This window comes from Coenobita brevimanus, chromosome 8 (assembly GCF_032717465.1).
Source record: "Coenobita brevimanus isolate Jiangsu-jjx chromosome 8, ASM3271746v2, whole genome shotgun sequence".
NCBI classification, from domain to species: Eukaryota; Metazoa; Arthropoda; class Malacostraca; order Decapoda; family Coenobitidae; genus Coenobita; species Coenobita brevimanus.
In genome coordinates, this window is record NC_136961.1 from 20,352,691 (window position 1) to 20,366,123 (window position 13,433).

General features: G+C 44.1%; 1 protein-coding gene across 1 annotated transcript in view; it reads right to left on the reverse strand.

The window, feature by feature from the left end:
- Positions 1-781: 781 nt before the first annotated feature.
- Positions 782-13,433, reverse strand: part of LOC145406962 (glutamate receptor ionotropic, delta-2-like) — a 106,880-nt gene continuing 94,228 nt past the window's right edge. Inside the window, exons 6-8 of the mRNA XM_080278014.1 lie at positions 7,335-7,635; positions 7,006-7,226; positions 782-889 (exon numbers count right to left, since the gene is read on the reverse strand). Of these exons, the coding sequence (XP_080134140.1) occupies positions 782-889; positions 7,006-7,226; positions 7,335-7,635 (630 nt within the window). The remainder of the gene's footprint in view (positions 890-7,005; positions 7,227-7,334; positions 7,636-13,433) is intronic.

The following is a 13,433-nucleotide window of genomic DNA, read 5'->3' on the forward strand; positions in this document are numbered from 1 at the left end:
CCAGCAAAGCTCCGAGGGATGACAAGGTGTGGCAACCCATTCTCCTCAAAGATTTGAGGGAGGAGAACGTGCAAAACAGCCTTGTCACCCCCACAAAAAGCTTCCGCCATCGTGATGCACATCGCAACGATGGTGTTTATCTCCCCCAAACTCCCAGAACCCTTAGGCTGGCGTTTCCGGGCCGTGGGGCATCGCCGTGCATAAGCAGTCCTGCACAACAACACCCCCTGGTGCAATGACATCACTAGCCACAGGACCCTTGGGAGACCAAAGGAGACAAAACTCCACCGTCTCACCCTCTCCTAGACAGTACTGGAGGTGCCGTGAATTTGGGGCAACGATCCCAAGGCTGTGTACGAAAACATCAGCACCAGTGTCCTGGCGCTTGATGAACCCGTATCTAGCCTTCATGCTGAACCAATTCACGGTCCCCACGATCTTCTTGGCTCTCGGCAGCTCTGATCTGCTGCGGGATGGCCCCCCTCAATGGGTCGAAGGCATGAGCAGAGGTGGTGGATGTCACTCGCTGGTTGGACATGGTGACGACTGGCCTGGCCAAGCAATGGACTGGGAATCCATTCTCACCAAGTTGTCACGTTTCATGATGGATGATGTATGACGATTCAGACACTTAAATATTTTCTCTTAGTTTCCTGTTTTAATAAGACAACCAATAATTTTGATTTCTTCTCATCACATCCATATACACAGCTTGCACTCTTAGCTTCAAGTGCAAATATGACTGATAAAAAGCTTCGTGTATTAGTCAGCCAGTCATTGGTCACGTGTCTGCTCGTTTCATGACCTTCTGCTGTGACAGGCTTGCCAACCTGATTGTGTTTTGCCATGGAGTGTCTCTTTCAGAGTGTTCAGGGAAGAGCACATCAGACTGTACATAAATGCATATGTAAGTAGGTACACAGGTGCATAAAAAAGGACATACAGAGGTGCCTACATACTGTATGTGAGGAAATACCCTCCACATAGCAGATAACTAACCATTATTTTGTTTGGGAGTCATGTAATCGATATTAAGAGCCTCTACTTCCGAGTCACAAACCAGAAAGGGTGGTCTGGAGGTCCCTTAGCAAAAAGGAGACTCTACACCACAAAATGGCGGCAGACACAGTCTGTGCATGCCAGTGTATCGCCGAAAGGGAGCAGTGCTTCCGGTAAGGGAGGCACCAAAAACATGCAGCCATTAGTAAATCAGGGCCCAGAAGACTGAAGTCAGTGCACAGCTATTCATGTGCTTCATTCTAGATGCAGTCCGGCTTTTATGGCGTAAGCATTGCTTGCAGGTGCTACCTTCCATCGTTGTGATTATTTCATGGTCCTGTAGCAGTGTGGCAACACTAGGTCGACCTGAACGATGACTGTTCTCCATTGTGTCGTCCTCCCGAAATCACCTAATGCATCTTTCCACGGTTCTGCTTACGCTGAATGTTTTCACCATCTGTGGGATTCTCTCCTTCTAGATAAAGGTCGATGAAGCCATCTCCCATCTCCCTAGTAGGTAGATGCAAGTTGCATTGCCCATTCCATACCAAGGTATTCTCTAGGTTTGCTTGTCGTTTTGTGTAAGATGTAAAATGTAACGGCCAGGCGATTATCATCTGACTGAATTTGTTTCACATTTCCTCACTTGGACGCAGCAATTTTACCGAGTCGATGGTAAGGATTCGGAATTTTCTGGGTTCATCTATAACGTCACCCCATCAGCAGCCAATACGAAGCTTCTGGAAATCAGGTTAGCCAACTAGGAATATGTAGGCTAACTGTGGTGGGGCTCTCATAATGTTTCACGTGTATTTCACGTAATCTTTGGGCAAAACAGTGACACGACGTTTGTCTTTGTACAACAGTGTGTTTTCGAGTATGAAGAGAATCCATCGATAAACAAGGATAATATGTAAGCGATACGGTGGCATTGGTTAGTTTATTTTGGAGGAGTTAAGTTACGAAAAATTAGGTTAGGTTTGTATAAATCGGCATCAAAAGGGTAATTTCATGCCAAAAATGGCATTTTAAAATGGCATCTTCTGTCGTTGGTGCATCAGAAGATGGCGTCTGTCTGTCTTGGGCGACAATGGGAACTGTAAAGAAAGACTGCCTTTTACACACTGCTCACCACTCATAAAAGAAATCATAATAACATCGGAAATTGAATACTATCTATCTATCTATCTATGTATAGCCCGACGCCCTAATCCCGCAAAGGGTGGCCGCAGACAAAACGCCTCCAAGTCACTCTGTCACCCACCATTTGACTACCCTCCCCCAACTCACCCCCCCCTCCCTCATATACCTCTCAACTCCATCCCTCCACCTCATCCTCGGTCTACCCCTCCCTCTCCCTCCCTCCACCTCACCTACATACACCCTCTTAGTCAGTCTTTCATTCTCCATTCTCTCCACATGTCCAAACCACCTCAGTGTATTTCTCCTAATCTTCTCAACCACATCCACATCTACCCCACAACGTTCCTTCACTTCTTCATTCGTCAACCTGTCCCTCCATGTCACTTCACATGCTCCTCTCAAGTAACTCATTTCCACTGCTCTCACTCTTGACTTGTTCCCCTCTTGCAAGGTCCACGCCTCGCTTCCATACGTCAGGGTAGGGATCACAATACTATCATGCAGTGACTTCTTAACTTCCATACTCACCTCCCTATTTCTCATCACTGCTTTCAGTGTACCAACAACCTTCCTTCCCTGCTGTACCCTTTCACGTACTTCATCCCCCAAAGTTCCATCCTTACTCATCCTTGAATACACACAAGAAAATACTCAAAGACTCCGAGTATATTGTATTTAGAGTACAGTTATACTCTAATGTACGTACAGTATGTTGTCTGTAAAGTACAGTTACACGGTGCAATATACTATATAATGTTTTTATGTCAGGATGACTGTATTAATTTTTTTTTCTATGTCCAGATAGTTCTACGGTATAGAATAAAGTTTCTGTTGAGGTTATACTCCGGCTAGTGGGTTGGCAGGGGGTAGTTTGTCGTCATCCGAAAATCTGCAGCATCCGACATGGCTTAAGCTGATTTTTATTTTCTTTTTATGTGAGGACGAAGGAACCAAAGGCCGCGAGCCCGCAATTACTGTTCCTTCCAAGAGAAAAACAAAATACAAGAGAGAGCCAAACTCAAGATCCGATCATTTCGAGATGCGTGGATACACTGCGTTTGACAGACTGCAGATCATAGGAAGCAGGAAATACAGACAGAGGGAGACAGTTCCAGAGCTGACCTGTCGCATAAATGAAGGACTGGGAGTAACGGTTAACTCTTGCATTGGAGAGTTGAACAGAAAAGGGATGAGAGTTTGCTGCTAGACTGGCGCTACGTGCCCGTCGTAGAGGTAGAGGAATGCATGCAGTTCAGAGGAGCAGTGGCCATTGATGTAGCGACAGAAAAGAGATAAAGATACAACAGTGCGGCGAAGAGACATAGGCTGGGGGGAGTCAGTAAGAGGAGGAGAGTTAATGAGACGAAAAGCCTTTGAATCTACAATATAGAGAAGGGCTGTATGTGGGGAGCCTCCCCACACATGAGAGTTGTACTCCACACAGGGGCAGATAAAACCCCTGTATAGAGTCAACAATTGTGCAGAGGTAAAGAAGGAACAGAGTCGGCTTAGCACACCTAATCTCTTGGAATCAGATTTTACAAGAGATGTAATATGATCTTTCCAAGATAAGTCCCGAGTAAATGAAACCCCAAGCATGTTCAAGGATGATGCAGGGTTAAGCTGAATATTGTTAAACATTAGTGGGTATACCTGTGGAAGATTTTATTGTGTTGATAGGTGTAAAAATTGAGTCTTTGATGCATTAAAAACAACAAGAATATTTTTACCCCAGTCAGAGATACGGGCAAAGTCAGACATTAGGTGTGTCATAGCTTCATCCCTTGTTTGCTGAAGTAACTGCTGAGATGGACGTTGCAGGAACCGAATGGAATGGTGAAGGGTGGAGTCATCAGCGTATGAGTGGATAGGGTTAGATGTACAGCTTACCAGGTCATTGATGAATAAAAGGAAGAAAGTTGGTGATAGGACAGAGCCCTGAGGAACACCATTGTTGATAGATCTAGGAGAAGAACAATGGCCTTTTACAACAGCAGCTATAGAATGACCAGAAAGGAAGCTAGAGATAAAGGCACAGATAGAAGGAGAGAAACCATAAGAGGGCAATTTGGAAATTAAAGATTTATGCCAGACTCGATCAAAAGCCTCTGAGAAGTCAATTGCAATGGCAAAGCTTTCGTCAAAGTTCCAAAAGGAGGATGACCAAGAGTCTGAAAGGTAGGTGAGAAGATCGCCAGTGGAGCATCCCTGACGGAACCCATACTGACGATCAGGAAGTAGTTTGTGATGGAAAAGATGCTTTAAAATTTTTCTATTAAGAAATGACTCGAAAACTTTTGAGATACAGGATGTTAAAGTAATTGGACACTAGTTAGAGGGTTTGGAATAGTCACTCTTTTTGGGACTGGCTGAATGAGAGCAAACTTCCAGCAAGAAGGAAAGGTACAAGTTAATAGACAAAGGCAAAAGAGATTGCCTAGGCAGGGTGTAAGCACAGAAGCACAGTTCTTGAGAACAACAGGAGGGACTCCATTAGGCCCATATGCCTTATTAGTATTGAGGCCTATGATGGCAGAAAATATATCAGCTGAAGAAATTTTAATGTCAGCGATAAGGAAGTCAGAGGGGGAAAGTGATGGAGGAACAGCACCAGAATCGTCTAAGGGGGAATTGGAGGAGAAAGTCTGAGCGAAGAGATCTGCTTTATCAGTAGAAGAAACAGCTACAGGGCCACTGGAGTAGAAAAGAGGAGGGAAGGATGATGAAGTAAAGTTGTTAGAAAGGTTTTTGGCGAAGTACCAGAAGGAGCGGGAAGAATTCGAGTTGGAGAGTTGAGAGCATTTAGTACGGATGAAATTATTTTTAGCAGAGCGAAGAACAGACTTACAACGAATCCGGGCAGAAATGTATAAAAGATGTGATTCAAGGGTGGGTTGGCTCCGGTACCTTTTACAGGCCCTCTCCTTGTTGCGGACAGCATTAGAACAAGCGTGATTAAACCAAGGCTTTCTTGTATTAGTCAAAGAATATGAGAAAGGAATGTATGCTTCCGTGTCCGAGAGAATAACCTCCGTAATGCGCAAGACGATGGCTCCTGGCCATGGAAGCAATAATCATTCCAGGGAAAATCAAAGAAGTACTGCCTGAGGGCCTCCCAATCCGCAGCTCCAAAGTGCCACAGATGATGTTTCTTTGGAGGATCCACAGGCCGTACTGGAGCGATAGGACAGGTTAAGATGATAAGGTTGTGATCAGAGGAGCTCAACGGAGAGAAAAGATTGACAGTGTAAGCAGAAGGATTAGTTGTAAGGAAGAGGTCAAGTATGTTGGAGCTCTCCCCAAGGCAGTCAGGGATATGGGTAGGGTTCTGTACAAGCTGCTCTAGGTCATTATGAATAGAAAAGCTTGTTCACCAGGTGGATCAGTGAAAGGAGAGGAGAGCCAAATGTGGTGGTGAACATCGAAATCTCCTAGAATGGAGATTTCAGAGAAAGGAGGAATGGATGGAATACGTTCCATCATAGAAGTAAGATAGCAAAAGAAATTTTGATAGTCAATAGAATTTGAAGATAAGTAAACAGCGCAGATATATTTAGTCAGAGAATGACAGGAAAGCCAAAGCCAGAATGTAGAGAATTCAAAAGAATCGAGTTCAGGAACACGAGAGCAAGATAGGTCGTTGCATATATATACACAACATCTATCTTTGGCTTGGAATTGAGTATAGAGAAGGTAGGAGGATATGGAAAAAGGGTCTGCTGTCAGTCACCTCAAACAGCTGAGTCTCAGTTAGAAAAAGGCGAGGTTTAGAGAAGGAGGTGGTGCTCAACAGAGCAAGAGTTAGAGGAAAGGACGCGAATTGGCAGAAATGAAGAAGAAGAGAGTCAGACAGTGGTTCCAGACAGCTCGAGTCATCACCGGGAGAGGGGTGGATGGTGGGGGCATTTATGGTCCACCCCCGGGGACTCCGATGCCACTTGTTGAGCTGCCATGATTTTTTAAATTTTGGAGAAGGAAGTGTAGTGTGTACTGTGCATGTAGTTTGGTGTTGATAGAGAATCTTGTATTGGAGAGCATGCTGGCCTACTCTCTGTGTTACTGAGACACTGAAAAAGTTCAGCAAAAGGTGATGGTCGGGACCTAGTCCCGAGGGCTGATGAAACGGGAGCTCCAGCTCTCCCTGTCATCACCATTCCATCCATCTTGGAAGTACTGCCCTGCTCGACTGGTGCTACAGAATGTTACTGTTGTGTAAATTTGTACACAGGCGATGGAATATTTCAGTGTAAAAGTAAGTGTTATTATAAAGGTAAAGAATGAAATTCAACTAGTGAACAAAGATCTTTGAAAAATAAGTGGAATGTGCTTAAGTTACTGGAAGATATGGAAAACTATGGTACAGAAAATAATTTGACCAAAATAACCTTTTCGAAATTGTACCATTCATGTAGTGAAGTATGGATTTAGAAAAAAAAAAAAAAGTGCATTATTCTTAAGTAGGAAAAGTGTGGAAACTAGTGGGGCATGGTGGAGTGATGGCGGGACTACCCATCCTGCATAGGCCACCCAGGTCTGCCTGGACAGCACCCCAGCCCAAGACTCTTGCGCTCATTGGGGCGCAGCCTCGCCCCAACTCCAAACGTGACCTCTCTTTACCTCCATGCTCCACAATACATCCATACACCTCAGGACACTTGCAGTGGAGAGATGAAACATTTTTTTGTTTTTGTTTTTGTTTAATTTGTAAATTGAATGTTCTAGCTGGTGCAGTTGCTGAGATATCATGGTTTGAACAATGCAGTTTTTACAAATATCCACGAGTACAGGGAGTGGCACCCCAGACTGAAGGCATGGCAGTACATTGGTTGCATTTCTTTGAAAAAAAGTACTTGTAGTACTTGCACGATAAAATGGGATATTCGCCGAGCCTGAAGCGAGAATTACTCCAACACCACTGTCATCCAGGACGTCTTTCAGGGTTTGGTAGGGATGGCCGATGTGCCTGACGGCCAGGAGGGACATTAGGTTGCCTGTGTAACTTTGTGTCAGCACCACAATCATCAACATCCACACCCCCAGCACCACTCGCTCCCACCACCACCAACCAGTAGTTTTCATCACGCCTGTCAGGGAACACATAATATCTCATTATTATGCATATTAATATAATGGTCAGTATTTAACAAAAACATTCAATGTAACGGAATGAATACATAGATGCATTAAAGTACCTTCCTGGAGTAGGACATGAACACAGTTGAAGATGTTAGTGTTTCGTCTGTCTGTGTGTGGCGTGTGTGTGGGAAGACATGAAGGCAGGATCAGCATGACAGTGATAACTCCCAGCAGTGATGTCACCACGCCCGCCCACACCAGCGGTGACAAAGGCAGCAGGAAGCCCCACGGATCCACCTCAGGACGACCACGTGCAGCAAAAACTTTGTACTTGGTCATCATGACGCTAGTAGTGTAGTCTATGCTTTTATATCTTTCATATGTAATACCGATTGGACCGGGGCTGTACTCAGCTTCCTGAAACCTCAACAAACATCATATAGATGAATATTCCACACAATTCTCATCACATTGATTTTAAATTCTAGTAAATGTGGATGTGCAAAGTATAATACAGGGACACAAAAACACAAGATAAAGAATCATGGCCGAAAAACCCAGTGAACTGTGTCAAAAGCCAATGCATTCATCGTTAAATACTTCCTTTCCTAATAGCATTCTTTAACGGCTTTTTTTTTCTTGTATCTGAATATTGATACTCAAGACATACCATGCTATCACACCTACTGTATATAATAAGAAAGGCACTATCATAAAGTTGTGTAATCCTCATGAAGCTTTTGTTCTCAGTGCTTTGTTCTTGTCACATCACAAGACAATTAAATTCCTTGGGCTACTGTACTCTCCATATTATATATTTAACTATATACATTAAACTACCTTTTCCATCACCTTGTTAGCATACATAGTCTCTTCTACCTATCCACCTACTCTCTTCTCTCTACATCCACCAGCACACCACACTATAAGAAACATTACTATTGAACAACTATCCATTCACTCTGATCTATATTAATTTTCAGAATTGGTATCCACTGATAATCAGAAACTCTGAACCGGTCGAGAATGATAGCATTTACTATTAACAGACAACAAACCTTTAACTGCATGAATCAGAATTGTAGGTTAAAAGTAGCTCTACCTCTACTATACATGTCTTACACTCACAGTACACTCTCCACACAAACAAATTATTATTATTATTATTATTATTATTATTATTGTAATGATGATGATTAGTAATAGTGGAAGTGGTAGTAATAATAATAATGGTGGTGGTGGTGGTAGTAGTAGTATTAGTAGTAGTAGTGGTGGTGGTAGTAGTAGTAGTAGTAGTAACTTTAAGTTGCGATATTTCAAAAGCTACTTGGCCTAAATCTATCAAACTTGGTCAGATTAGCTGGGCAGCTTTCTATATAGTTTTGCTTAATATGATGGCAGTCTGCCAACCGAATCTCAGAACTGTATCTGGAACACAGAAAAGTAAGTCAGTCAAGAACTGCTGAACACTTTTCAGTCCAACCCCCCCGCAGCCAGCAGAACCCTTCTGCTTTCTCCCCACCCTGCTCTCCCTCCCTCCTCCACATGCTCAAGTTTTTTCTTTTTCGATATTTTTTTCACCCCGAAATATTTGGATTAGGGAATTTGTTTTTATGCTGTTAGGGAACTGACAACTTGTAGAATGATATAAAAGAAAATGATATTACAAAGTAAAATAGTTATGACAAGTATAAGTTGAAGGAGCGCATTAGAATGTTTATACCAATTTGTGCGCTCACTTTTTTTTTATTATGATAATTTTTTCACCCCAAAATATTTGGATGTGCTGATTTGTTATTATGCAGCTAGAAAGCTAAGACTTTGTAGAATAAGATTAAAGAAAATAGAAAGTGATAGTGCACAAATTAATTAGTTCTGACATGTATAATTTGAATGAACACGTATGAATACTTATACCACTTTTCAAAGTATTTTATAGCTACGCTTTCGAATATTCCCATGAATGAAAATAGTATCATTAAAGTAGAAATTCAATCAGGGTAATATCAGACCAAATTTCAGGACGCTAGACTTAATTCCTCGTTTATGGTGAGTATTTCTTCGTTTGGATGCTGATCTACATTTAAAGACCTGGTTGCATACTTTAAGGTTGGATGCAGATCCATGTCCAAAGACCGCAAAGGTGTTAATCTGAGCAGCTGAATTTTTACTACAATATAGCGTTATGACTGATGTAGTGTGTAAAAGGGTATGTTTCCGTTCAGTTAACTGATTATTCATTGAGGTAGTCTGGGGTTAAAAAATGAAAAATTTTTGGATATTATGGTCGCCACAAAATATTCTTTGAAGGATTAATGCTATGTCCACTTGTAACTTGCATTACTTTGGTGATAGAAACTCCATGTACAAACAGCTAGATAAGGAGTTTATTACAAGCTCACAGTAAAATGGTCTGCCCGTCTTGGCTGCCTGCTAAGAACTGATGCAATAACGCCGTCTGCCCAGGCTTCAAGTCCTGGGAAAGCGTGCTGACCTAGCAAGTTTAGTGGGGGCATGTATGCATTGGGGGGGGGACATATATACATCATATATACATCAGGGGTAGACATATTGTGAAGGGGGTACACTACTCCCCCGGGTAGCTGAGATGGTGTCTCCTGACACCAGGAGTTAAATGGGGTTTGATTATAGTAGTAAGGCAGGACCGGGGAGGTTTGTACAAGGGATACGTATGATACAGGGGCAGTAGGGGAGACTTGGCCATGTTGAGGGGAGGGAATTAGAAGGATATATACATATAAGATACACAAGGATTAAGAGGTACGAGTCCAGTAAGGGCCGAAGGTATACATAAACATAATGGGAATTACACAAAAATAGTTGGATACGTGATAAACAAGGAGTAGATATGAGAGAGCTATTGTTTTTTTTTTTTTATTTGTATTTTCCATAGGATACACTGTCACTCAGAAATGCATTAAAGAAATACCATAATTTTCTAGTAGGCAGAGTTCTGTTCACAGTTTGGTTAATTGTCAGATGGCATCGGTAGTCACTGAATGTGAGGGCACTAAGTACGGGGAGTTTCTACGTTGTGTGTAGGACGTACTATGCCTGTAGCGACTGATTTCCTGGAGTCAACGTTCCATTTTTCTGACACAACAATGCACTGCACATAGGATGAGTAGAAAACCTATGAAAGCGATAACCACAGGAGGAAACACAACTGTTGGATGAACCCATGAAGGCCAGAGAAAATTGATCCATAATGAAATCACTGTCATTGAGGAAGGTTAGCATGCACAAGTTAGGGGAGGTGTTGGTAATGTTGGCAGATGGTAGGGTTGAAGGCATGTCGATTGGTTGAAAGATGTCATAGGAGTGTTTACGGACAGCTTGGTGATAGCGAGTGGCGTAAGTGATGACGGACTCTGATTAGACGGTACAATAGTCAGGTGCTTTGTAGAGACCACAAGTGGGAACGGATCGAACCGAAGAACCTGGACACATGATTGTGACAGAGATGGGAACAGCAAAGAAGAAGTACTGGACATGGGTGAGGTGAGCATGGTGGACCGGGAGGTCAGGAGCTGGAAGAAAAGAAAAGGCCGAGTAGATGGAATGGTTGCGAACTAAAGCAGACTCACAGGGTGTAGCACCGCTAGGGAAGATAGCGAAAAGGTGGGCAGCACAGAGACGAGAGGTCGGAGGAAGGGAGGAACATTGCTGGAGGTCTGTGGAAGAAAGGAAGGCAACGGAAAGATGATCATGGGAGAGGAGGAAATATTCTGAAGGAACAGATACTTGTAACAAGGAGTTGTTGAGGCGGAAAGGAAAAGGAATAATATGGAAAAGGTTAAAGGTTATGGCAGAATGGAGAGGAATATGGACGACGACGGATGTGGTGAGAAGAGTGGCTTCGAGAACAGGATAATACAGTAATGTTCAAGGGAGGAGTAGGGGAGGACTGGGGAGAGACCGAAGGTGGAGTGAGCCCATTCCAGGACAGAACGGAGAGCTGACACATGTACTAAGTCATCAGTGACACGGCCATTGATAGCATTGACCAGGATACGAACCAAGGTAGAGACTTGAGACAGGAGAGAGTCAAAGGCCAGTTGGAGATTATCCATGTTGAGACTGAGGTAGAAGAACTGAGAGATAACGTTGAGATCTGAAAGGTGGCATTGTAAGATATCGGTGAAATTGTTTAGAGTGGACGTGACTTCATTGAGTTGGGTTGTGAGCTTCTGTAACATAGTGTGTTGGATTTTAATGACTCGGCATTGTGATTCTAGGGCTGAAGCTAAATGAGTAAGATCAGATTTGAAGCCAGAAATGTCACGGGCTGTAGCAACGCCAAACAAGCCACTCAGAATCTCACCGCCAAAATCGAAGACCTCATTTCACACGAGAACGACCAACGGGTGTCGGAATGGAAAATGGGTCATGGAGTTCAGTGAATCTGTTACTTATGTATTGCAATTGCCAGGAGAGTGGGAGCAAAAGGTTATAGAGATACTCAATCGGGTTGTGTGTCCCCATGAGGGCCGTGAGATGGTTCCTGATTCCGTGGAGCTGGTGCGCGTAGGCAGGTAGGGCAATGGCTACGTCGGCCAGGGGCGCAAGATCATAGCGCAAGGAGACCTCGCCTCCTGAGCCGACCAAGGTCCCGGGACGTACTCCACCATCGTCCTGACCTGACCCAGACCCCAGGAGGGTCAGCACTGCCAGCAGGGAGATCGCTAACATCGTACCTAGAAAATCAGGGTAGAGTTAATGGGGGAGGTCGTGAAGAGGTTGATGGGCAGAGCGCAGTTTGGACCGATATTGATTGGTTGATGAATGAGCAGGTGGAGGTGGAGAGAAAGGAGACTGAGGTGTAGGTGGAGACAAGGTAGACTGAGGGATGTGTGGAGGGGAAGAGGGGGCAGGAGGTTGTGTAAGTGACTCTTCCAACACGAGGCCACGGGGTGCTCGCTTTAAGTCATCGACGTGGACCCATCTGGTGTCCTTAGTGGACAGGTCCTGGAGGTGAAATTTGTTGCCTTGTTGAGTGAGGACGCGGTGGGGCCCTGTAAATTTGTCATCCAACTTAAAGGAACGCGTATGGGAATGAGCAAAGACAAGATCGCCTACATTGATGGTGATAGGAGAGGCGGATTTATGTTGGCGCTGCAGCATGTCCTCCCGAGAGGAAGCCAAAGTGGATTGGACATACTGGTGGATTGTCTGGAAGTTGGCCAATTTTAGTTGAACATAATCATCCATGTTGTAGATGGGTTCTGGCTTTGAGGATAAGAGAGAGTATGGGAGGTCCTTGTCAAAACCAAAGAGGATGAAGAAGGGAGATTCAGCGATGGATGCATTGATGGAGCTATTGATGGAGGATGCCACTTGGGGAATCCAGTCATCCCAGGACGAACTATGGGAGCCTAGATGTCTGAGGCACTGTAAGATTTTTCGGTTGTGGCGTTCTACAAGGCCATTGGAAGCCGGATGGTTAGGCACGACATTGCACTTACTGGTATGAAAGCGGCGACAGATCTCATCGAGAAGGCTATTGTTGAACTCCATACCGTTGTCAGTAAGAATGGTATGAGGGGTACTGAACAGGCAAATTACGTGATCTACAAAGGCACGTGCAACGCTCTTCGCGGTCTTGTCGGAGAGGGGTACGAGGACACAGTAGCAGGAGAAGTGGTCGACCGCTACGAACAAGTACTCAGCGCCAGATTCTGTGAGAGGTAGTTTTAAGAGATCGATTGAGACAGTTTCCCATGGTCGTGATGGAATTGGGTATTGTAAGAGAGGTGCTGGTAAGCCGGTTGATCCTTTGTGGCGGTGGCAGGAGAGGCAAGAGTCACAGTGGGCATTGATATCGCGGCGCATGGTTGGCCAATAGTATTTGAGACGTGCTTGGCGCAAGCATCGGTCTTTACCTGGATGGGAAGCTTGAGGAGTATTATGAACAGTATGAAGAACCTTTGGTATCAGGGCAGTGGGGACAACAAGTTGGCGTACTTCGCGATTGGGCATATCTTTGCCTGTTAGCAGAGTTTTCCTGTACAAGAGATCATCATCTAGCATGAACTCATCTAGTGATACTGGCAGAGTAGGTAAGGTCGAAGCATCGCCAGATTCTAGGAAGTAAATGACTTTGGACCACATGGGGTCTTGGCGCTGAAAGTTTCAAACAACTTCTGACGTTAGTGTAGTGTTTTCGGTTACTTCAGGCTGTAGTGTTACACTGC